The sequence below is a fragment of the Callionymus lyra genome, chromosome 10 (genome assembly GCF_982586985.1).
Source record: "Callionymus lyra chromosome 10, fCalLyr1.hap1.1, whole genome shotgun sequence".
NCBI classification, from domain to species: domain Eukaryota; kingdom Metazoa; phylum Chordata; class Actinopteri; order Syngnathiformes; family Callionymidae; genus Callionymus; species Callionymus lyra.
In genome coordinates, this window is record NC_141827.1 from 18,792,087 (window position 1) to 18,817,078 (window position 24,992).

General features: G+C 41.6%; 1 protein-coding gene across 1 annotated transcript; it reads right to left on the minus strand.

The window, feature by feature from the left end:
• Position 1: 1 nt before the first annotated feature.
• atxn7 (ataxin 7) lies at positions 2–24,863 on the minus strand. Its single transcript, XM_087800197.1, has 13 exons — positions 24,716–24,863; positions 22,364–22,459; positions 17,997–18,203; positions 17,731–17,799; positions 11,179–11,283; positions 7,999–8,278; positions 6,490–6,851; positions 6,339–6,421; positions 5,350–5,624; positions 5,098–5,281; positions 4,901–5,022; positions 3,765–4,839; positions 2–2,645 (listed from the first exon to the last, which is right to left on the minus strand). The coding sequence occupies exons 3-13, from the start codon at positions 18,193–18,195 to the stop codon at positions 2,628–2,630; spliced, it is 2,772 nt and encodes a 923-aa protein (XP_087656323.1). The 5' UTR covers positions 18,196–18,203; positions 22,364–22,459; positions 24,716–24,863; the 3' UTR covers positions 2–2,627.
• Positions 24,864–24,992: the final 129 nt, after the last annotated feature.

Below are 24,992 nucleotides of genomic sequence, written 5' to 3' on the forward strand. Positions count from 1 at the left end.
GTTTCGTATAAATAACAGTATAAATTATTTTATTTACACAAAGTTGTTATAAAACAAATATACTATACAATCTTTCTTAAATATTAATTCTAACATGTTTGTTCATGAACTACATAGCAGCCAACGCACGTCGAGCTGAAGAGGGTTTTCTGACAAACAAATCTACAACGATGGATTCCAGCTCGCTGACACGTGAGCTGCGTCTCCCTATCGTCACGTTCCCACGTCGTGATGTCGCGTCCCAATAAAGTCTGCGGGTAAACAAAATGTCCCGGAAAATGGCCGCCGTCACGCGTCTCCTCCGGGCAGTTCTGGTTTGGTAGTCAATTTAAACTCTAAAACATTCAAGTAATAAGATTTGAACACAAACCGTTGGGATGACGCTAATTCAGGCACTTTCTTATTTTTGAGATTTGAAATGAAAGTATCGAAGCGGCTGACTGACGCTCTCGGATCACAAACCCGCTCTCCAAATCCTCTGAAACCCAATCGGGTCACAAGTTGTTGATGTGTAGGCAAGATGTACTAAAATGCACCTTTTTAAAAAGAAAAAAGTTCCTCCCGTCTTCGTGCATCGACTCTAGAGATGCTTTCGGACTGTTTGTCGTCGACTTGGCAGTGAAACACTTCGAACCCACGTTTTTCTGGTTTACTAAATAACGACTTTCCGCTCTGTTGTACCAAAACACCTGTAGGAAAATTGCCTGTGCAAAAATACATATCGACTATTTACAATTAACAAAATAATTCTCTCAATACTCTCCATAAATATATAATGATATATGTGTAGACTTGTGTACACAGACGCTCGCGCCAGAGAAGCCAGATCCCTTCACCTCCACAGGTACTGACATCAGTTGAGGCTTCTCTCTTTTTTTCCTCCGTTTCCTGCTTCAATGAGCCCATGAAACATACCTTTGAGCACAAACGTCCACAGGAGTCTTCAAAAATGAGTTTGATCGATCGCGTCTTACAATCTGTCAATAAAGCCAACGTTACATTGAGTGTCGGCGTTCAGATTCTGTTAAATGTCGAAAGAATGTTTTTAAAAAGACAGTCAACGGCGCCAAAGAAAAGATACATGATACTGAAATATGGGTTCCGCTCTGTACCATGTCCGCCGGCCGAACAGACGCGTGTCACTTCCTGTGCCGTGCTCAAAAGTGTGTTTCAACGGCCCGGGTCTGCAGTAGAATGCTCTGGTATCGGCTCAGAAAAACAACATCCTCGTGGGACAGAAGGGAAGCTTTCAAGATTTGGGATGCTTGGACATCCTCGGCGGCGGTCAGAACTTGATGATGCATGGATCCATCGTCACGGCAACTCTGCTTATTCAGTCAAACATGCGACATAAAAAGGTGATTGATATTGATGTATAAAAATCACCACATCCATGGGTCATTTACGACTGGATACATTATTAAAACTATTTTCAGGATAAAAAGGAAAAATTAAAATACGAAGCCTCGTGAATTCATGGTTAAACGTAGAATGGAACTGACTGATTAGTTTGGCGTCCCCAGTTTCTGCATTACTTACTTTATCTTAGCTTCTCACTTCAATTCATTTAAACATGATTTCAACATTTTTTGAATATTTTCTGTATCTATTTGTCAGACGTAGGCGAATACTGGTTCATATTTATCATTTTGATTATGAAAACCTTCAGAAACTGTGCTAATGTGTGGAGTGGTATTGTTTGGACCCTTCGTTATTTGAAGACCACTCCTCCTGTGTCTTTAGAATATTATTGTTAATCGAATTATTGTGAAATGTAGATGGGACACCATGCAGTTCTGACCCTAATTTGATTCAAAACTCTTCTTTTTTCACGAAGCCTTCACATGTCGGCGATCCTTGAATCACGGGAGAGTTGCCATGTCAACATGCCACGGAAGTCTTGTTCTGGTTCCGAACTTGCAAGCGACACACAAGCTCACGCTGCTTTGCCCTGGACTTCCTCGCAAGCACTTCACAGAATTTCTGCCAAAAGTGGTTTTCAAAGCCGACGGCGGGGTCGCGAAGAAGGGGTGGGTGCGGAGGGGCTGGGTCAAGGCGACTGCTGGTATGAAAGGACGATCGCCCGACTTTGCCAGCAGCTTCAGCACAGCGACCAAATGTGTGTGGTTCAGTGTAAAAGAAATAATAAAGCGGTAACACTTGCATAAAAGAGTGGAGATCCAGCTTAGCAGTTTCTCACTGACATTTCTCGCCGCTCCTGGTCAGTTCTCTGCTCCCGTTCTAGGCTTCGGGAATCCACCGGGTCCCTAAGTAGTCCACAATACTCACATTCACGTAAAGGCGACGCTCCCCCTTTTCTCTGCGCTCAGCCCTTTGCCCGTTAAGGAAACTGCGGCGCCGGCAGACTGCTCCTGTCGGACGGCCGCAGTCCTCGGAATACTGGGACCAGTGGTAGGTCCGAGGTTGGCTCATGTCCCCCGACACACGTGCCTGACGGGGAGCGAGGACCACGTTGAAATCAGCAGACATCCCAGATCAGCACCACCCTGAGGATTGTGGTTGCGTTTCCATTTGTCTCTAAAGGCCTCGTGCTGACCAGAGGAGATCCACGACCACTCTGGCATCTTCTTCGTCCATCTTCTGCACACAGATGCAGGACGCCGCTGTCAGGGACGAGCCTTTGGCTGGAGGAAAGACAACCGTCAATACTTGTGACATCTACGCTCAATTGTCCAGTAGAAAAAGCGCAGTTCTGGGGAACATATTGTTCTTTGACTTTGTTCATGTAGCCCTAGATTTATTTGTTCTATTAACTCAATAGTCACTAGAGAGAGTCGCTATAATGCTGATGCATGGACATTGCTTTTTTATTTCATTAAATAAGAATAAAGTCAAGGGCTTGAATAAAGTATAATGTTTATTTTGTATTACCGTATTTTCTGCACTTTTAGGTGCACTGGATTATAAGGTGCACCGTCAATGAATGGCTTATTTTAGAACCGTTTTTTCCACAGAATAAAAGATACAGTCAAACGTTTGACTGCGGTTGCGTTATGCATCCACTAGATAAAGCTGTGCTAAAGGGAATGTCAACAAAACAGTCCAACTTTTAATAAAGTCCAATATTATTAAGTGTTCTGACAACTCCGTTCACTCGCATGGTAACGATGTTGAAATGATGTTTAAAAGGCTTCAAGCATCAGCTCGTGAGACTGGTGTTGTGAGCAGACAAATGTTGAGCGAGCAGCAGAGAAGTTGAGCGCGTGTATGACAGCTAGAGCGCGTGTGTATGACTGGTTGAGCGCAGCAGAGTGATTTTGAGTGTTCAACAACCAAGACACACTCGCTCAAACCGGTGGCATTAATATCACTCTATAGATGTCCGCCATGATGTGAAGTGGGTCATAAATCCCACCCCGTGATCACGCAATGACGTAATCCCGCCTACGGCGTGTCGGCTCAGTGTCATAAACGTGTTTGTAAACAAGTCACCCACCAACTAATGTTCATATATAAGGCGCGTAGGAACAACCTGTAGAGGGCAGGGCACACATGAAGCAGAACTTTTGAGAAAGTGATGAGAAATTATTAAATATATTGTAAAACAATTAAAGAGTTTTCGTTATTCAAGAGCAGTTTCTGAATCAAAATTAATAGATTCAGAACCTTATGAATCTAAATTGAAACTATTTAGGAATAATACTGTTTGGTGCATTATTAGCAGTATATGTCATACACATGACATTACCAAGAGTTACCAATCTGATGACTACTAATGGGGACTAATGAGTCAAGCGGCTCACCTGATGTAGATGTGAGTTGTTGGTCATGGTTGGCGCCCCGGGAAGGTTCCGCCCGTGCTTCCCATGAATATTGTTTATGGCAGGTGACTTGGCCACCTTGGGTCTCCCCGTTCCAGGACCCCCTCCTCCTACGCTGTTTATGCTGCTGGAAGCTGGAGAGCACTTGCGCTTCTTGCCATCTGAAGAGTGGTGGCTGAAGCTGGTGTGGTGGTCCGACTGGTGGTGCACAAAAGGCCCCAAAGACAGAGTGGAGTCGCTGCTGTTCATTACGCTCATACGCTTGATTGACTCTGCAGGGCTTCCGGAGGGGGGACCACGTGCCGGGGGCCCCGAGGTGCCGCCCGGACACCCAGATGCTTCGGCCTTGAGGCTAAGGGAGTTGGTGCGAACACTCGGGCCACAGTTGAGTCCGACACTGTGGACCCCGCTGTGGGATGAGGACAGTGACGATGAGGAACCAAGCGGGCTGTGGTGGAAGGTGCTCCCTGAGCTGCCCACGTTTGCACAGTTCTTTTTGAAGGGCGAGGTGGTGAAACTAGCGTTAGACGAGGAGGAGTCAGAGGAGGCGTGGGACGAGGGCAGAATAGAGCTGTTTTTTCTCTTCTTTCCCGAACTGAAGTTGCTACTGTTGTTCAACGCCCCACCGCCACCCGCACTGGCTGAGTTGGGGATGACGGGCGTGGAGGAGCCAGCGTTTACCTCTTTGGGTTTGAAGGACATGGATGACCTGGCTGTGCTGCTGGACGAGCGGGATTTGGCCGTCCTGCCTGAGGCGGGAGATGGAGCTGAAGAGGACAAATGGGCTGAAGGCATCTGCGGCGACGAAGACACTAGTCGGGCCTGCGTGGTGCCGTAGGCTGGGTGCTCTGCGCATCCTTGCGGGGAGCTGCGGGCATTTAAAGTGGTCCCGTAGGAGAGCAATGACTTGCCCTCGTAAGATTGGCTGTAAGGAGTCTGGGACAGGGTGGTGGGTGGTCCCAGGAAGCCGGAAGAGGGGGTGCTACTGTGGGAGTTTGTGCTTGTCCTGTGGGTGGGAGTGAAGGAGGAGCTGTTCTCCAAGGCCAAGGGAACTTTTCTGTAACACAGTGTTGATGGTTAGCAAGCGGGAGCGCCGTCAGCATCTCCAGCAGACTTACTTCCACATCTGAGAGTTGAGATACTTGTCAACCATTGTGGTCAGGGCGCATCTGGCTCTGTCCCACCGCCGGTCAAAGGAGTAACATCCTTTTCCTAACAATCGACTTCCGAAAGTACAGTACTGCACAGAAGGAGATTCAAATGAAGGAGATGTAACATGTGGATCAACTTCAGTGATTGGCTGATTGACACTTACAGATACCGGTCGAGGGTGATAACCTGAATAGTGACAGTCCAGTTTGTCGGCACTCTCTTCCCGCTCCTCGTTTTCTCCCTCGTCGCTGGATGGCCGGGAAAAACCATCCACAGCACTTTGGGTTTGGGACTCATGGGATGCTGCAGCTTCCCCCGGGGTGCTTCCCCCGTGACTGCTGTTGAGTCTGGAGGAGAGAGTTGAACATAGTAAGATCTGAGAAACATGGAAAAAGAACCAGCCACGGACTCTCACCTTGGAAGACCAGGGCTGTGAAATTTGGGCTTGCTGGAGGTCAAAGGCTTATTGGCGTCTGGTGTCGGGCCGTTGCCATGCGCCCCCTGGTGGGCATCATGGGAAGGGGCGACGTGAGGAGCGGGGATGGGGTCCCTGAGAGGGGGGGTCTGCTGGGATTGGGGTGGGTGGATTTCTCGCTCTCGTTCTCTGGCTCTGTTCTTGTGCTCTGCCAGCAACGTGTCGAAGCGTTTCCTCCGCCCTGGCACCGCTCGACGCTGGCTTAAGGAATGTGTCTGGAGGGACAGTTAACGGGCACGGAATATAGGTTTAATTCAACAACTAGATGACATCATACCACCTGATATACAGTAGAGCTATAGATTAAAACGCTAAAAGATCATAGTTTTGTTCCTACATGTATAATGAAAGCGTCTAACTGATTTGTACAACATGTTAGATAGTTACGATGTCTTTATTGCAGTTGCGCTATGTAACCACTAGAGTGTCCTGTCTCCATTCAAACCCCTCTAACCCCATTACATCAAGACACTCCAGTAGTTATCAGACAAAAGCGTATTTTTGTATAACCACTTTAAATAGGTACCAAAATATAGCCAACATAACAGATTAATGACAGAATTGTATTTACCATTTTTGAAGTCACACTTTAATCATTTAAATTGCTCAAAATAATTAGTTATAATTTGGTGTGCCTTATTTATTAATTATAGTTTGTACTTACTGACCTAGAATTGTTTTTATGTGGACACAAATCTGTGTTGGTCAGCTACGAAGTTCCACAGGAGTTTTACTTGGCAAGGCTAAATATTAGTAATCTGCTGTTTTTTTTAGGCATCTTTATGGAGGACGTTAGTTCCTGGGTGATCAGTTGCTTAATAAAAATGGACCTTCATTTTTGTCTACAACTCTGAAAAGGAAAAAATTACTTTGAAAATAATCCCAACCCTTAGTCGACATGAAGGCGAGTAGAAAATAGGCGGGGTTACCTTGCATGTTAGAGATCTTGTGCATGGTTTTCGCGCCGTCACGTCCAAAACCCCGCAGTGAACGTCTGGATTGAACTCACGCTCTGAAAATGGTGTTTTAAAAACAGAGGGTCATACATCGCAAACAAAGAAATAATGGGTCCCATCTCACCTGTCACTTTCTTGGTGAAATGGCGCCTGTTACTTGTACTGCTGCCACCGCTGTCTGGCTTCTTGTCGGAGGGGTTGGATGTGTGGCCCTTGCCATTGGGGATCTGGCCAGGGGCCAGTGAGGGGGGCTTTGGTATGGAGAGGCAGTTAAGGCCTGGTTTCAGGGCTGCTGACGACGACGACGACGACGATGACGATGATGACGACGCAGAGATGATGGCGAGGGTGCTAGTATTGGAGCTCACAGTGGTGCTAGAGGAGGATGAGGCGGGGGTGGGGGTGGAGGTGGAGGGGGCTTGCACCAGCTTGGCCGAGGGGTCCACATTCAGATGCATCTTCTCCACCTTGACCGCCGGGGTGAGGCTGGAAGACATGGTTACAAAGATGAAGAGGAAGCTGAGAGTTAGAAACAATGAGGAAGGTGAGAGGCAGCAGACAAACACGTGGGCAAGCCTGGAGAGAGAAGACAATACCCATGTTGGAGTCTCCTGAAAGTGACGAGAGGGAGGTTTGCATGACGCTGATCTAAAACATTCAACTCCGACATAGAGAGGAGCAACTCATCCAAATAAAGTAATTGGACATAAGGGCTGTGTATTGGTAAGAAATTGGCGATAGGCTAGGAATCACAACACATTTATCTATGTATCATAGATACATGTGTGATGATACAATATATTGCGATACTGTAGTAACAACGATATATTGTTACTTTTAAAGAAATAAAACACTTTGCTGCAGTGAAGATGTGAGCCGCTGCTTTACCGGCGCCGTGACGTGACGTCAGCGCAAATATATATATATATTTTTTTAAATGTCGATACAGTGCTATTGAATAGCAATACAGTATTGTGCATAAAAATATCGCAATGCATCGTTATATCAATATTTTCTTACACCCCTACTGTGCATGACTTCTCTTATCTGCTAAATATATTGGTATAACCTATATTTTGGTAAAGGTATTTTCCTCAGAATTTAAAAGACTGAATTTTTTACGTTGTGTTTAAGTAGTAAGTGATATTGCATTTATATAACAGTTGCAACAATTAAATCTAAGCATGAATTAAGTTTCCAACTGAATAAATATGAAATGTGTCGTTTGAGAGTAGAAAGTGATCAGAAATCAGATGACAAATCCTTACGAATAGAATTGTTTGAATTGAAAATTTATTTTCAAATTGAATCGTAATGGACCATATGTACCATTATTATTATTATTAATGACATTAGTTTACGATTTAATGCCTTTTTCATGAACTCGCACTCAATAAAAACGATTATGTAATAAAGTGACTGTCTATCATGTTTTTATGATCTAGGGTACTTGCTAGCGGCATTTAGCATAGGGGCCCCCTACGCTGTGATTTTAATCCCCTACGGTGGGAATTGGGCCCCGACGCTCTTTCTGAGATTTTCTTTATTTCACAAAATTTGGCCCTCAAAATGCAGGAAATAGTGTTTCAGAGTGTTACAAATTAAACATTTCCCAGGGGTGTGTCATACTCACATCTTGTCTGGCTGGATCCTGAAGGGAGGGATAGCTCTTCGCTGAGTTCCTGGCAGCTTCTCTTTGGCTGGTTTGAGGATTTTGGGAATGGAGGAAGACATCAAAGAAGAAGATAGACTGGAACCGGCACTGGCACTTCGGCCAAGGATGCCGGCGGTGAGCGGTGCGGACACCGTGTTTGACGACAGCCCCGACCCCAGTCCGCTGCCACTGCTCCGGTTCCTGCTTGCCACGAGAGTGGGCGTGGAGGCTGGTTTGCTGGCCAAACTGTGTCTCCTCTCTAGGACGGAAAATAGAAGCTACTTGCAAAAATTTCAACAAAGTGCAATTGTGTTTACAATGTAACTTAGTCCGTTATTTCCTGCCAAAATTGTCCATTTCTTTCAATCCGAGCTTCTGAAACAGCTTTGCCGACTTCAGGCCCAAATAAAAAACAGACAATTCTGATACGATTGTATTTTGAATGAATATTTCAATTAGGAAAAATTAAACCGAAACTGAACACTGGCATTTTCATTGGTACCCCGACTTATGTGCCCATAGTACAAGGGTCTACTTCTAGCTCTGGGGTTTAACTTACTTGCTTTATTCAGTTGCGGGACAATGTAATTCATTTCAGTTAAATTCAGTGCATTTCTGTCATCATGCAGTCTCAGACAGAAAAAAGACTTTGCTTAGGGGTTCACACTAGCTGTTTTCACTGAAGCAGCGGAAGTGAGAAGAAGTTTGTAGCTATAAAATGTAGCCGTTACGCTGTGCAGTAGCTGAACTTTCAACTCCATAAAAACGTCCTCCAGCTCGTCTTTCTTAAGAAAGAGCTTTCATCGCAGACAGAAAATCATCATCACTACAGCACAGACACTTTTAAAAGGAAGCTTCTAAATGTCAAAGCATTATTTCCTGGCCAAGCTGAGCAGAGACATTAACAAAACTGGATAATACACACTAAAGGTTTGAGAGCTGAAAATAGACTGTTAAAAACACTCCACCAGAGTCCTTCCATCTGAAAATAAATGTAAGTGGGTATTCTCTGAGTTGCCATATTAAGAACAGACATTTGAAGTGATCGTCGGTCGAGGGAATTGTTGAGATTTCCCTTCATTTATCTAGCCATGCACACAAATCCTGTTTCTACAAAGATTCCCAACCACAGATTCCAACTAAACTAAACTAACTATCAGTTTCACAAAGTCTAGAGTCTTGGCCAGCTCTCAGTTGGACCCCAAAGTAGAGAGGGGCATACATAGAAATGGCAGTGACAAAGGCAGGAGTTAAATATACTCCCGTCATTGCAGGGGACTTTTAGTGGTCGTCATCCTGGGTCATTTTAACTTTGACCTTTTTTTATCCTCGTTTTCTTCTCTGGTTTTGAGTTATTCTAGTGTCTTCGCTCAACTTTTTAACTTTCCCTTGTCTACAGATCATCCGTTTATCTGACATCAACTTTCACAACAGGAAGATAATTACTTTGAAAAACATTTTCCCTTGCTACTTTTAGAAGTGGCTTGGCTCCTGGCTAGCACCGTTTCTGCAAAGGAACTTATTGATAATGAAAAGACAACTGAATGTATTCTAAAGAACATGTGGCATCTACAAAACCATTTTGAAACACTGTGCAGAATTTATTTTTTATTATCATTCCTTTCACTATGAATAAAGCACATAAACATAATTATTTTAATAATAATACAATAACATTTTGCTTATCACCATGAAGTAAGTAGTAATACAAAATACATATACATTAATAATAATATAATAATAATAAATAAAGGATGAGAGAAAGAATGAAAGAATGTATTTTTTGAAAGATGGTTTGGCAAACATTTATTTTTTTAAATGCTAATAAGCGAATCAGATTAAACGAAAGATGAAACATCATTTCACCTTAAATATTATTAAACTAAGGAGCAGTGCTCAAAAAGGTTCTGCCTTTGATGTTTTCAATGCTTCTGGTGAGTCGTGAGGTCATCCAGGGACACAAACGGCTCAGCATCACCATAAAACTACTTGACATGCCGGCATGGATCTGAATTTTATTAAAGCACCCCACCCATTGATTATGAGTTTTGTTCCGTAAAAACAGGAAGCTGCAGTAAAAAGGATGTATATACTTGAATTTAATCATACTTGGGACTATTTCCGATCTGCAGCATACTGAGAAGAAAACAAAATGCACGATGCATGTGCTCCCTCTTGTGGCCGACACTGCCGTTGTCAGGATGCCTTTCATAACATTCTTTAATCCAGGCAGTCTAGGTTTGTTATGGATTTTAATTGCAGTAAAATTGTTTTTAAAGAAGTTTTAAAAAAAATGTTTCTGATGACAAGTTGTATTCTCAATAAATGCTAGTTGTTCGATATTGCTCAGGAGTTTGGGAATTTTTTACTTTATAACATGTAATAATCTAAAATGGCATGAAGGAGTAACCTGAGATGATGAATTTAAACCATTTAAATAAAACAACATGTTTTTGTGTTCTGGATTTTTAAACTTTTCCATCATCGCAGCTAAGAAGCCTGTTTATCTCTTGATGCCACTGTAGGGGAATCTGGTCTTTGTTGTTGCTTTCAGTTCGCACTTTTTCTAGATAAGCTTAACAGTCGAAGAGTTAATTTGAAGGATGATGTCAAATTCTATCAGAGCTTTAGGAATGTAAATAAAGAAATAACGTTCAAAACACTGATAATGGCATTAGTTGTAGGAAGACAAATGGGTCAGATTAAGCTCTCAAAACATGATTATCCATAGCACCTGAAACCAGACTGTGTCTTTTCAATTGAACTCAAGACTCAACGAGTGGGTCTGTGAACAAACACAAAGGTTCAACGACGACAGGATCTATACATAGGCCCAGGTGAAACCATTCAGGACTGTGGTCACTAAACTGTCAGCAGCAGAAATCCAGACTCAGAAATGTGATCCCTGCTTTATCTCTAAAACAGTGCAGTACTGGAAAGACAGAAGAGCACATCAAATATTGACATTGTACACGCACAAAAGCTCACACACGAGGCCATGGTTGAAGTAAATCTGCAGATTGACTTCTCATGTGACTCGGTAAAAGCAAGCAAAATGTACCAGAAACATTTAAACAATACATTCAATTACAAAATGCTGCACATTTTCAACATTAGGTTCAAAGGAGATACAAACATACAGTTTTGTAAGAGACATACCATAGTGTGCTTGGAAGGCTTGGGGCTTGATTACTTGCCCACAGTGGCTGCACATCACCAGGTAGAAGTCGTCGTGAGCAGGACACTGGCCGAATATGGGCATGTCTGCAAACAGAGACAGTCAAAATCAAATTAGATGACATGCAAATAAAACAGTCCATTGACAAACGGTTATTAATGACGATCAAGGGTGATGGAGATGTGAACCTTACAGCAGAATTCAGTTTTTACGTTACGGTTGGCAAACATTGACATGTGTTGAGAAGATTTTCATGCAAATCAATGAATACTTTAGATTGTGTCCTCATGACACTGTCTTGATGACAAACCTTGAAGAGGTACGTTTAGTGACGGTCACATCTTTGGTCGAGTACGGTATTTTTTATTTGTATTAATTCTACTATCTGAAAATTAAAAAATTTAACTATAACTGATTCAAAATAGAGAGCTCAATTTCACAGACTTAAAGGTTTATCTAATAGTATACTTATTAGATGAATAGTAAAATCTATGAAACTCAATGCCTCTCTCTCTCTCTTTTCTCCCTCTTAACATGTAACCTATAGATTTTATTTCACAAGATTCACATTATTTGTATCATAGTTGCATGTACTGTGACTTCCACTATTATCGCAGGTATTTCAACACTGAGCAGCACGATGAACCATTTTGTAGTAAACATTGGTACCCTTATCTTATACTAATGTTACATATACCTCCGAGTTAAGAGGCTGAACTATTACATACACTTGCACCTTTCCAGGTCATTGACATGATTTGGGTTGGTTTAGGACAACTTCAGAATCAGAATCAGAATCAGAAAACCTTTATTAGTCCCGCGAGGGGAAATTCGGTTTAACAACAGCAAGAGAAATAAAAACACCCAGAAATAAAAACGAGAAAGAAAATCTAAATAGAATAAAAGATAAATCTGCGCTATATAATATATACACAATCATATTTACATAAATAACAAGAGGTGCAGTTAAATAGTTATCTTGGTGTGTTCTTGTTGTGGAGTCTGATGGCAGCAGGGAGGAAAGACCTGCGGTACCTCTCCCTCACACACCGGGGATGGAGCATCCTATCACTGATGGAGCTCCTCAATGCCCTCAGTGTGTGCTGGAGAGGGTGAGACAAGTTCCTCCTCATGGAGCCCAGCTTGCTCCGCATCCTCCCTCCAGTCACTTCCTCCACAGGATCCAGGGGGCGCCCTAGGACGTAACCGGCCTTCTTAATAAGGCTGTCCAGTTTAGCCCTATCCTTTGCTGTCATGCTGCTCCCCCAGCAGACCACACCGTTGAAGATGGCAGAGGCCACTACTGAGTCATAGAATGACTTCAGGAGTGGCCCCCGGACACCAAACGACCTCAACCTCCGGAGCAGGTAGATTCTACTCCGCCCCTTTTTATAAAGAGCAGCAGTGTTATCCACCCAGTCCAGGCGGTTGTTGAGGTGAACACCCAGGAACTTGTAAGTCGTGACAATCTCAATGTCCTGTCCCTGGATGTTCAGTGGTGAGGGGGAGATGGAGGGACACCGCCTGAAATCCACAATCAACTCCTTAGTTTTGCTGGAGTTGATCTGAAGGTGGTTTTCCAGGCACCAGTCAACAAAGTCCTGGACAAGTCCCCGGTACGGCCCGTCATCCCCGTCCCTAATGAGGCCGACGATGGCGGAGTCTTCCGAGAACTTCTGCAGGTGACTGGTGGGAGACAGGTGTTGGAAGTCTGCAGTGTACAGTGAAAAGAGGAACGGTGCTAACACTGTTCCCTGGGGGACCACTACACTGCACAGTACAGTCCTCGAAACACCATCCCGGGTCCTCACGAACTGTGGACGGTTGGTGAGGTAGTCCACAATCCAGTCCGTGAGGTGAGTGTCCGCTCCAGACAGCTCCAGCTTGTCCCTCAGGATGTTTGACCTGATGGTATTGAAAGCACTGCTTAGATCCAGGAAAAGGATCCTCACAGTGCTTTTAACTTGGCTGACTAACAATCCTACTGACAATCACTGTGCACAAAACTTTGATTAACTTTGTGGCCATTTTTGCATATAAATATTATCTTGTGTTCAAGTTACCACGTAGGTAGGTAATATATAAAATGCTCCTGAAAAGAGGGAAACATGCCACACTCGTGGACACACCTTTTGGATTCGCCATTGAGGGAATAAGAGACAGAAATGACTTGAATGTGATAAGAATTTATCCTGGCACTGAGAAGCAGAACCTTCCGAATTAAGAAGGCTAATTAATAGATTGCCCCGGGCAATATGGCAGAACGAGCTGAGAGGAAGAGACGAGTGGCCTGTCTCTTCAGCGCACACTTCACCGAGGCGTTCAAGTGTCCTCCAAGCATCACTGGAAGAGGGTGAGGGCCATCAGGCACAAGCCGTGAAAAGGGTTCTTGTGTTTGTGCCCGTCTTGAACCTCTTTTGCGTCGCAATGGGGTTGTTGTGTTATTTGTTAGAAGTTGCAGAAAACAGTTATTTGAAAATAAGCACAATATCGCGCCAATTTTCATCCAATTATAACGCCAAATTAGTTCCCTCTGTATTTCACTGATGACTTTTGAGCACAGCATTCATTACTTCCTTATTTACTGTAGCTAACTCGCAATCAGCACTACATTTAAAGTGAACTATTGGTTACCATCCTCAGAAAGAACATGCTGAACAAGATACTAAAAAAGATTTAGTAATGACAAACAAATGGTATAATATGCTGCCAATACATACACTTAAGTAAGTAATTTATATTTATAGGGCGCTTTTCCAGACCAGGGTCACAAAGACCTTAAACAATCAAAACAATACAAAATTAAATATATACTAAAAAGCTCAAGATAACACAGAAAATAACACAGGAGTTCCAGAAAATCAAGGAAAAGCCTGCACAAATAAAAATGTGCTTGATGGATCTACGGACTCCTTCAAGAAACATCTTAAGACAGAGGGAGAGGAAGATCGTTCCAAAGCTTAGGAGTCCTGGTCCTCTGGTCCTGAACCATGTGCGAGGAACAATCAGTAGATTCTGATCCACAGACCTCAGAGCCTGAGCTGGGGTGTAAGTCTGGATCAGATCACTGATGTAAGGAGGATTCTGACCATGAATAGATCTGAAAGTAAGAACCAGAATTTTAAAGTTGATCCTGAAAGAAACTGGAAGCCAGTGAAGAGATTTAAAGATCGGGGAAATGTGAGTTCTTCTACTTGAGCGGGTCAGAATTCTCGCTGCAGTTGCAGGCGAGACAGCTCCTTCTTGTTAAGACATGAAAACAAACAGTAGTCCAGGCGAGAAGTCACAAACGCATGGATTACAAGCTCCAGATCATGTTGTGACAACATTTTCCTAAGTTTAGAGATTTTTCTCAGTTGAAGGAAACAGTTTTTGTTCAGTTTCCTGCAGTGTTGAACTAGAGACATGTCTTTGTCAAATACAACAACCAGGTTTCTCAGGCTCAGTTTGACAGTCACCCAAGTACTGACTCAATCCTGGAACCTTATCATCAGGAGCAATAACCAGAGTTTCAGTTTTGTCCACATTTAGTTGCAAAGTGATTTCACTCAGCAATCGTTTGATTTCTAGCTAACAATTGACTAAGCTGTTCAGCCTCCGGGGTTCGGTTGGATCAAAAGAGCAGTAGAGCTGGATGTCATCAGCAAAAATGTGGTAAGAAATATAATAAATAAATAACATATGTTTTAACATGTGTTCCCTAATCTAAAATGTTACTTTTTGTGTTGTCAGCGGTAATCATGCAGTTGATGTTTTCACTTTATTTACAAAAGCAATTTTTGTCAAAAAAAACTCCCATATAAAAAATAGCCTAATCCCTTCTTCTTATCTCGATGATTATGTCTTCACATTTGGATGTTCATACCGTCGTCTGAAAACCATTATTTATTCTGTACACCCCTGACAATGACCAGCAGAAGACGAGAGAAAGTCAGCCGTCTGACAGACCTCTCAGAGTTAATAGCGAGGAGGGGTTGTGTGGCATTCAAGGTTTAGAGTGTGTGTGCTAATTGTCTCAGTTTCAAAGTGACACCACAGTGAGTCGCAGCAACGAGGTGAAGTCATACACTTGTAATACCCTCCACTTGGCATGTGCACACCAGTAGTGCAGGAATACTCTTTTATGGACACACGTTTATGCATCTGCCTCGACAGCGATCAGATCTGTTGTCCGGACTTCATCACGAACGTCGAGCAAAATATGAACGTTAAGAGAGTCATTTTAAAACCACCACACCAAATATGTTCAGATTTCAGTTTATAGCCAAACTCAACACTAACAACTTGAATCTCTGCTCCTGAACCAGTGCTGCACAAACCAAGCCTTTGTTATTCAATGCAACGTCCTGATTTATTTTTCGCCAACAGGTGACCTTTTCATAATGTTACGACTTAAGATCAAGACTGCATATTGTGTTGATGTCAATCATCCAAACAGCTTTACCTATACTAGATTTAGCAGCATCAGCACAACTTATTTGGATCCAGCTTAAGTTAACAGTAGCGTTTCAAATCCAATTGATCAAATTCCAGCGCCCCTGGTTCTGAAGACTTTTTTACTTGCCATTTGCTTACAAAGATCAAAAAATATTCCTTGTTTTTTTTTTTCCACTTTGTTCTCTCCGATATACTCAGTTATAATCTTACTCGTCAACCTCAGCATCTTCAACTCTGGCTCTTTTAACTCTGCTTTTCTGTATCTGCGGTCTCAAATGTATACATTAGGGGAACTATCAATACTGTCCTCTAACAAATAACAAAAAAAGTATTACATCAGCAATATGCTTCTCTTTGCACAAACAAATTATACCTGATGTTGCGCAAAAACAAGTAAACAAATTAAGGTTCTAAAATGTTTATGGCAATTTCAAGCGCCCTTTATTGTAGCCCCTGGGACAAGCGTTTATGTTCTTTTATTAAACATCTTATTAGATTTTAGAATCATTAGCCCGGCTTATTAAATTGAAGCACATGTTTTATTGGCCAATTTGTTTCCGTAACACTTATTTACATTTTTAACCATTTTCTGCCATGGAAATCATCATTAGGTAGGAGCTTAATGCATCTTCTTCAAAGTGTGCATTAGAGTGAAGCACATTATTGCATTTAAGGTAGATGAGCTCATGCGAGTGCCACATCTGAATCAGCAATACGCATTGAGATAGCACATTAAATAACCAGATATAGTTTAAAGCAGGATAGCAAACAAGAACTTCTCTAAGCTTAAATAAAGTCACAAAGAAGGTTGACAAACAACTGCTACTACAACCTGGACACAGATTCACCCGCACTTGTATCACATGTTAGGTTTGCTTCTGAGGACTGTACCAAACAATGTAACACTGGAAGTAAATACATATGTTGGGTTTTTTTCCCCTCACTTTTCTCAATAGCTCATAGTAATTAGCAACTAGAGAGTTGAAAAAATTGAGACTTGAATCTAAGGGTGATTGTTTTCACTCCTTGGGTCACCAGTCTTTGGAATAAGCTGTCAGAGGAGATCTGCGACACATGATGGACATAACACCTTTTATAAAACACGTCCGAACACAATTTTTATAGAATCTCCTCTGATGCGACTTAACTCTTAACGCTTTACTGCAGATTTATGCTGACATAGTACTTAATGACACACATGGACACACAAGTGTAGACATTACTTTCTTGCCTCTTATCGTTTACGTCGTGCTTTTAATGCATTTTAGGAAATATATTTAATTTAAACAGCTCTTAGAATACAAATATTTTACCATTTTATTTACTTAAACGTTAAACATCATTAATAGTGTCAATTAGGTGCTATTGATTCATAAACAATGAGAAATACTTAATGAAGTTATTAATAGGTGCTGCAGAATGGCTGCCTTGGTGCTTGGTTCTTTTTTTCTTTTGCAAATTTTGTGTTATCTTATTTTTATTTGTTCAGGCTTTACCTTGATTTTCTGGATCTCCTGTTGTGTTATCAGTTTTATCTTGCCCTTTAAAGTATATACTTTATTGAGTATTGCTTTGATTGTTTAAGCGCTTTGTGACCCTGGTCTGGAAAAGCGCTATACAAATAAAAATTACTTACTTACTTCATTTTTTTTAAATTCTGTACTGCCACTGATAACAAAAGATACTGATTCTAATTTTAAATGTAATTGCACAAATTTACCATTATGGCTTAAGACTTGCATCATGAATTCAATTAAATCGGTACTAAAAATATGAATGTAAATTCAACGTCAAGTGATTTGAGGAAAATAATTACTAGGTAATTCAAGTTCTAAATAAAGAAGACGAGAGATACATGATAACTAGTGTAAGGGCAGTTTTTAAAGTTGTTTATCAAAGTGGTGGAAGGTTTTTAATTCGATGATAGGATGGAAGTCAAGTGTTGAGTCATTTCAACTGAAGAGAGGCTGAAGTGACGACACCAGTAGTTTCACATTTTTTGCCATCACCGGTGGGACGTTTGGAGCGCGTGTGAACGTGCAGCGAACACCTCAGAATCAAAACACACACTCGGCCCCGGACGGAGCGTCACTCACCTTCTCTGCACAGACGCATGGCTTCTCGGTTTCTACCCAAGTCTTTGAAACTTTCCTCGGATTCGGCGCCTGAAAAAAAACGACACGCGGACAGATAAATAGTTGCACTTGCTACCAGCGGCGTCTTCTTCATACTGTCAACATGCGATCGGCCGAGAGGGAAGCGCCACACACACACACGCACGCGCGCGCACACACACACACACACACAGGACTCCAAGCTCGCTTCCGAAACACACACGCGTTCGATCCGCGACGGAACTCACCGTCGCCGCCGTGGAGTTTCATGGCGTCGACCCAGCTGCTCCACGGCTGTCCCAGCATTAATTCCGGACTGGGCAGGGATCTCCGCTCCGCAACAGTCGCCATTGCTGTGGAGCCTTCTCCCCGCTGGATCTGCTTCAGCTGCTGCCTGGCCGCTCGGCGCTGCTCCCCTCTGACGTCATCCTCGGCCCTTTCCGACATTCTTTCCGCTACAATGTAACAACACAAGAGTCAGGGGCGGGGCTTGGCGATGATCGACAGCCAGGCCGGCCCCGCCCCCCCGTGTGTGGCCACTTTTGTCAAGCAACAAGTAGCACTTCTGAGACATGACTCCGTACCCGAGACGCTTTTATGTTAAATTGAATTTGTTTAAAAAAAAAAAAAAACAGAAACGATATCAGAAGGGCAACTCATTTTTAATGATTTTGATTTTATTTTCATAGGGGCAACTAACGTCTTGATGCAAGTGCGTCTTAAATTGTTCTTGGACCTCTATTGTATTCGTCAGTATGTGTCGGTCTGATAAAACTATCCTTTAATTTTAAATATTTACATAGAAAATGCGCGTAAGCCCCACCCACTTAAAAAAAAACAGCTTTGTATTTCTGGAGATTATACCGGTTTAGCATAACCACGCCCACTTTGCTTTGATTGGTCATGAATTGGGTTTTGACATCAATCTCCACCTTCAGGGGACTTGTATAAACAAAGCGAGAACTGACGGAAGAAGGAGCGAAAACCAATATTACGTCATAATTGACTCGGCTCTAGGAACCCCTTGTTCGCCCAGATTTCAGACGGGGGAGAACTTCATAAAGTAATAACTACAAAACATTGTCATGATCCTTAAAACTCTTCACTGGCTTCCAGTTTCTTTCAGGATCAACTTTAAAATTCTGGTTCTTACTTTCAGAGCTATTCATGGTCAGGCTCCTCCTTCCATCACTGATCTGATCCAGCCTTACACCCCAGCTCGGGCTCTGAGGTCTGTGGATCAGAATCTACTTGGTTCCACGCACACGGTTCAGGACCAGAGGAGAGAAATCCTTCCAGGCTGTTGCTCCTAAGCTTTGGAATGATCTTCCTCTCTCTCTGCGCTTAATGGATCTACTGACTCCTTTAAGAAAAGTCTCAAGACGTTTTTATTTGTTCAGGCTTTTCCTTGGTTTTCTGGAACTCCTGTTGTGTTCTCAGTTTATCTTGCCCTTTAAAGTATATACTTTATTGAGTATTGTTTTGATTGTTTAAGCGCTTTGTGACCCTGGTCTGGTAAAGCGCTATACAAATAAAAATTACTTACTTACTTACATTGAAAATGCGCCAAAGCACCGCCCACTAAAAAAAACGCTTCTTATTTCTGGAGATTATACCGGTTTACCATAACCACGCCCACTTTGCTTTGATTGGTCATGAATTGGGTTTTGACATCAATCCCGTAATCTCCACCTTCAGGGGACTTGTATAAAACAAAGCGAGAAGTGATTACAACTGACTGAAGGAGGAGTGAAAACCATTATTACGGAATAATTGACTCGGCTCTAGGAACCCCTCGTTCGCCCAGATTTCAGACGGGGGGATAACTTCATAAAGTAATAAAGACAATAAAACATTGTCATGATGAGGGACTTACTCCATCTTGGAGAGAAAGACGTCAACATTTGAAACATGCGAGTCAGGAAAGTTGGGTTATACATTAGTTGCGCTTTAATATAATTAAAACAAATATTGATAGCTATGGCTTAATGGGACAGCAGGGGGCAGCGATGTTTAGGAACGTCCAGCACTGCTAGCAAGAGCAAGAAAAGCTATTACTGTTTAAAAAAAATCCTCAAGATGGTAATTTGAAACCCACAAAAATAATATAATGTGCTTTTGGTCCCATTATCAACCTTTCCTAAAAGTTGTATTGGGATTTATTATTCGATTCTTGAGTCACAACCTTTCTGGAAATAAAAAAAAAAAGACTTAATCATTTATTGTTTTTGTTCCACTTATCATGGATTAAGAGGCCAACAAAAAGAAAACCAGACTTTCCTGTTGTCAGAATAAAACTCTGCGTCTGACGCAAAAGAGAAATTGTTCTATATCCCGAGTCTCATTTGGATGTCCGACGTAAGATGGAAGAGCCCAACCATAGTGTGGAGAAGCGTCTGCTCAATATTCTCCGTCAGATACTGGGACCGGATTAGTACCAGGGGTAGAATCTCGTTTCTACCCTTTGCCTTCGTTAATGAATCTCTGTGGTTGTTCATCAGCCGAATGCTTCCAACTGTTGGAAAGTGGAGCATTTCTAAAGAGTTCCAGAGGCAGGGTATCACTCCATTCTAGTTTTGCTGCTTGCCGCTTAGGAATACCGTCAATCTCGTCCAGGCCAGATGTTGGTCAATGAAAGTCAATCAATTTTCAAAAACAATTTTTCATTTGCCCTCGTCGTAACCGGCGCCACGGTACCGAAGCAGTGAAATACAATCTTTGTATGGTGAACCCATCGAGTAAAAAAACAACAACCCAACAGCATCTCAGAGGACCATGACTTCTATGATAAATGCTTTCTGGGCGACAGGTTTGGCTCCTCCGACACCTCCTCTCCTGAGCAGTCTCCCATGAACCTTTGAAAACTCAGAACAGCAGTATGTTCCCAGATATACACAGGAAAGTTCCCAGGTTCAACCATCATCAGATGGGTCATAGTGAGCAGCATCCCTGAATAGACCTCGATTTGATTTTTGGCAACTCTAAAATTAGAAATATTTGTCTAAAAATAACTTTCTCATGTCGCTTATGTTTTGTGTAGAAGCGATACAAGGGGGAAGGTAAAGCTTTACATGGGTCCTCCTATAGGTCACGTTGAACACATTTAAATGAAACAGGGGGACCCCACAGACTCGAGCCGTTGAGTTTAGTGCTCGGGTAAAAGAACCAGCATCTTCCGGGGCAATCCACAGCTGGGTCATATGTTGACACTATCGAAGTAGATGAATCACTGAGCGTACAGGAAGAACATAACAATATCCGCACAGCAACAGACTTTAAACCATAGCATGTTTGCCGGAAGCAGTTCATGTGTTGGAACCTACTATTTTTTGACATGCGACTTATTTTAGTTCATATATATTAAGATAATATAGGTTTGTGAGTTACACATTGAAGTGGCCTGTAGCCAAATCAATTAAGGACAACTGTGGCTGGTTTGACCTGAACTTGGAATCACGTTTCCGAGCTTCAATGTGAGGTACAATGAGTACCACGTCAGACTGTAGATGTTACTTCAAGGCCTTTACGCCGAGTGCATCAACACTAACTGTGGGTGATAAATGATCAGGCAGTAAAAAAATAGTGAACACATTTTTCAGGTATGTACTAAATTGTGAATGCAGACATTTTGGCTATTCAGCGCCAATTAAAATCATAAAACCGTAACCTTGATCTGCGCTGTGATGAATTAGGAATATGTCTTTATAACTTTAGCACACACATTTTCTGGGACTCCGCTGTTTGCCTTTATGTCGTCTTGGCCATTAAGAATTTTTAAATCTGTAGTGGATTAGGAATAAAGTGGGAGACTTGGTTCACATTGACCTATATTGACACATCATCAATGAGAGCCAGGACCCACCAAAAACGTTCTAACAAGTTGACTGAATATCCAAAAACGGAACAGATAACTAGTACTTGAATGCTCCACACAACACACCACATGTTATTGTTAATATATCGGTGTTTTCGTCATTTCTCCTCAGATAGATTTTCTAAACCAGTTGTAAGGGATGTCAAGGTATACAATCTTTTTGTAGTCGAGGGTTGTAACAACCATGTAACCGGTTGCATGCTATACAACCACTAGAGGGTCCTGACACAATTCCAACACCTTCTATTTCAAACGCAGTATCTTTGCGACTAAAATTCCCGCTTTAAATCCTTTAATTTCGTAGTTTTAGTTCTGGTTTTGCTTACTGACGTCGAACTGATTGTATTTGTATTCATTCCACGAGGCTCCATGTGTGTTATGAGCAAGACTAAACTTGTGTCATGTATAAGTGTCATTAACTTTGATTGAGCGTCAACGCACTCCTGACACGGTTAAGTCCACTGACTTCACACATACAAAACTGAGCTCGCTCAGCGTTCATTTAACTAGTATTAAACACAAAATCACTACTTATTGATTTGAGGCTGATTCCAATGATGAGGAAAACGCGGCTCCATCCTAAGGAAAGGTTAAAAATCTGAGTTCATAAAATTAGGTTTGTCGGTTATTTAAAAAGGCCATGGTAACCATAACAGTTGAGAAAAGTACCATGGTTATCATTTTTACTAGTAATCGTTACATTCCTAGTTTGTTACATTTGAAGAGACGTGGTGATCTTACCTTGTCAAAATAAGGGAAAAAAGAAACACGCTTTCAATCCAAACAGCCGATCTGCATCAGATTGTCTGACCTGGTTCCGCCGCACAAACAGGAGGTCTAGAAATAAAGACCACACAGACACGCACATACAGACACACAGTTAATCAAAATGCATTCTTATTAAGTTAATAAAACCACACCAGCCACACAGCTAAGCTCTGTTTTATCTGAATTCTCACCCGCTTAAAAAGTTGGGAAGTTGGAAAATATATTGGTTGATTGAATAAAAATCTTGTCAAGTAATGCTAGAGTCTCAAAAAGTTGCAAAAAATATAAACAAAAGTCATCAACTGAAACTACAGTAAATGTTTATTTAACACAAAAAACAACATTTCCAACCATCATTCTGTTAGAATAACACATTTATACAGCCATGTTATCTTACATTTTCCGACTTTCTACCTTTCATTAGGTCATTTTTAAAAGTTTAGTCCTTGAATGTTTTAAGGGTATTGGGAGGATTTTACAGGTTTAATCAAATAATGGAGCCAAACACATAATTGTGATTATGCTTTGTAACATAAATAATTTTACGTTTATGAACTATTGATAATATTAATTATTAAGTCAATTTTCTATATAGACTTTGCCAGATTAATCTTCTATCATAATAATTTTAGAGCTAAATTGTGTGCGTGTCAGACGGAATACATGAGGAGCTTTGCCAGGCGAATTCATCGCTGTCATGACTACATTTCTAAATACATGTTCATGTTTGTATTTTACAAAAATGTTTGTAGTAATGTTGATTTTGGTGAAAGTAAGTAAGTAAGTAAGTAAGTAATATTTATTTATATATTGTAAAGCTAAAATACGCAACAGCAAAGTTGCCTACACTGGTTTTAAACAACAACAACAACAAGTGAGAAGCTAATTATTAAGTTAATTATTTATTTTATTTGTTTATTTAAAAAAAACAACTTTCAGCCAAGTCTGAAAATGACTGAATACACACCTATAATGAATGTTTACCGTAAACTAGACCTTTCTTTGCAATCGATCGATATTATGGCGAAAATCAACACTTTTCCATTTTGAAAGATTCTGACAGGTGACTTCAATCTTTCTCTGTGACTTTGACTCACCAAAACATTGTGGATTTGAAAGTCTGTAGATCAATGTACACGTTAAGATGGGAAAACAGACCTATTTTTAACATTAACCCACATTTTACATTACTAAAAACCATTCACCTTTACTTTCGGTTTCATCCCGACTCAAATAAAATGGATAATAATTTGGGATTGTGATGTGGCTTTAGGAGGGTTTCTCACATGAACATAAGATTTACATGTATTTTAGGGTTCACAGCATTAACTTTTTAATTGAGTTATTGCAATCTCTTTAACCATTGTGAGGGCGTCATCTTTTAAAACATAAACATAAACACACACACGTAAATATATGCGTGTTTATATTTTCCTTGATTTTCTGGAACTCCTGTTGTGTTATCAGTTTTATCTTGCTCTTTAAAGTATATACTTTATTGAATATTGTTTTGATTGTTTAAGCGCTTTGTGACCCTGGTATGGATAAGCGCTATACAAATAAAAATGACTTACTTACCTATATATACATATTATACACTGTATATGACAGAGACCTATTTTGACATTATTAAAAGATAACAAACACGACAAACTATTTCCATATATGCTTTCCTTGGGGCACATTGAAGATAAATCGAAAACCACACAAAGTTGGTTGAGGTAAGATTAAAGTGGTTGACTAAAATAACTTTAAAATCAGCTTTATTTCTCAATTATTGAATCATCGGTGGCTGCAGACCTATCAATTTATCAGATTTAAAAATGGACTAGTTAACTCTAGGTGAGGTTCTGCAGGTAATATTTATGTTGACTTCAGTGATTTTGCAGACGCTTTTCGCGTAACTTAATAAGAGTTAGAAGCTCGCGTCGGCCTGCATCGGTATTTTTTTTAATAGTGAATTACCAAGTTGTTTTTAAGACAGTGGGCGGAGACCAGGTTACGAGGAGAAACCCACGCGTGTACCAAGAATACCGTGACAACTGCTCACAGAGAGGCCCCGGGTGAGATTTGAACCCGGAACCCTCCTGAGGAAAAAAGAATAACTGAACAGTGCTGCCCTATTAAAACGGCGGCTGCTTATCTGTGATGGATCGTTTTCTCGGGTGGATGAATAGATCCGGAAGTAAACAGAAGAGCAGCAGAGTCGCTGGATAAGCTTCACGAGTGTCGTTATAGGAGCTGCTAGCAGCCATAACTAGCGCCTGCTCGCCCAGAACAAGTCATTAAACAGTCGTCACGGTTCGACAGCAAGTTCACTCTCACCGAGTTTCTGGATGTTGCCGGTGTCGACCTAACTCCGGGCGGATACAAATCGGCCAGATGCACCGAGCGAAGGTGACGGGACGCGGTGAAAAAGAGCGAAAGAGAGCTCAGCCTCTGTGGAGGTCTTCAGTCGGAGCGTCCATGTCTGTTTACCAGACTGCATTCTGGGAAGGAGACGTGATTGCGTCAATGCGAGCGTCGTTTCGAGACTACGTTTGACATTTTGATTTTTAATTTCAATTATACTATTGTGAAAAAACACTTGGATTTAGTTTAT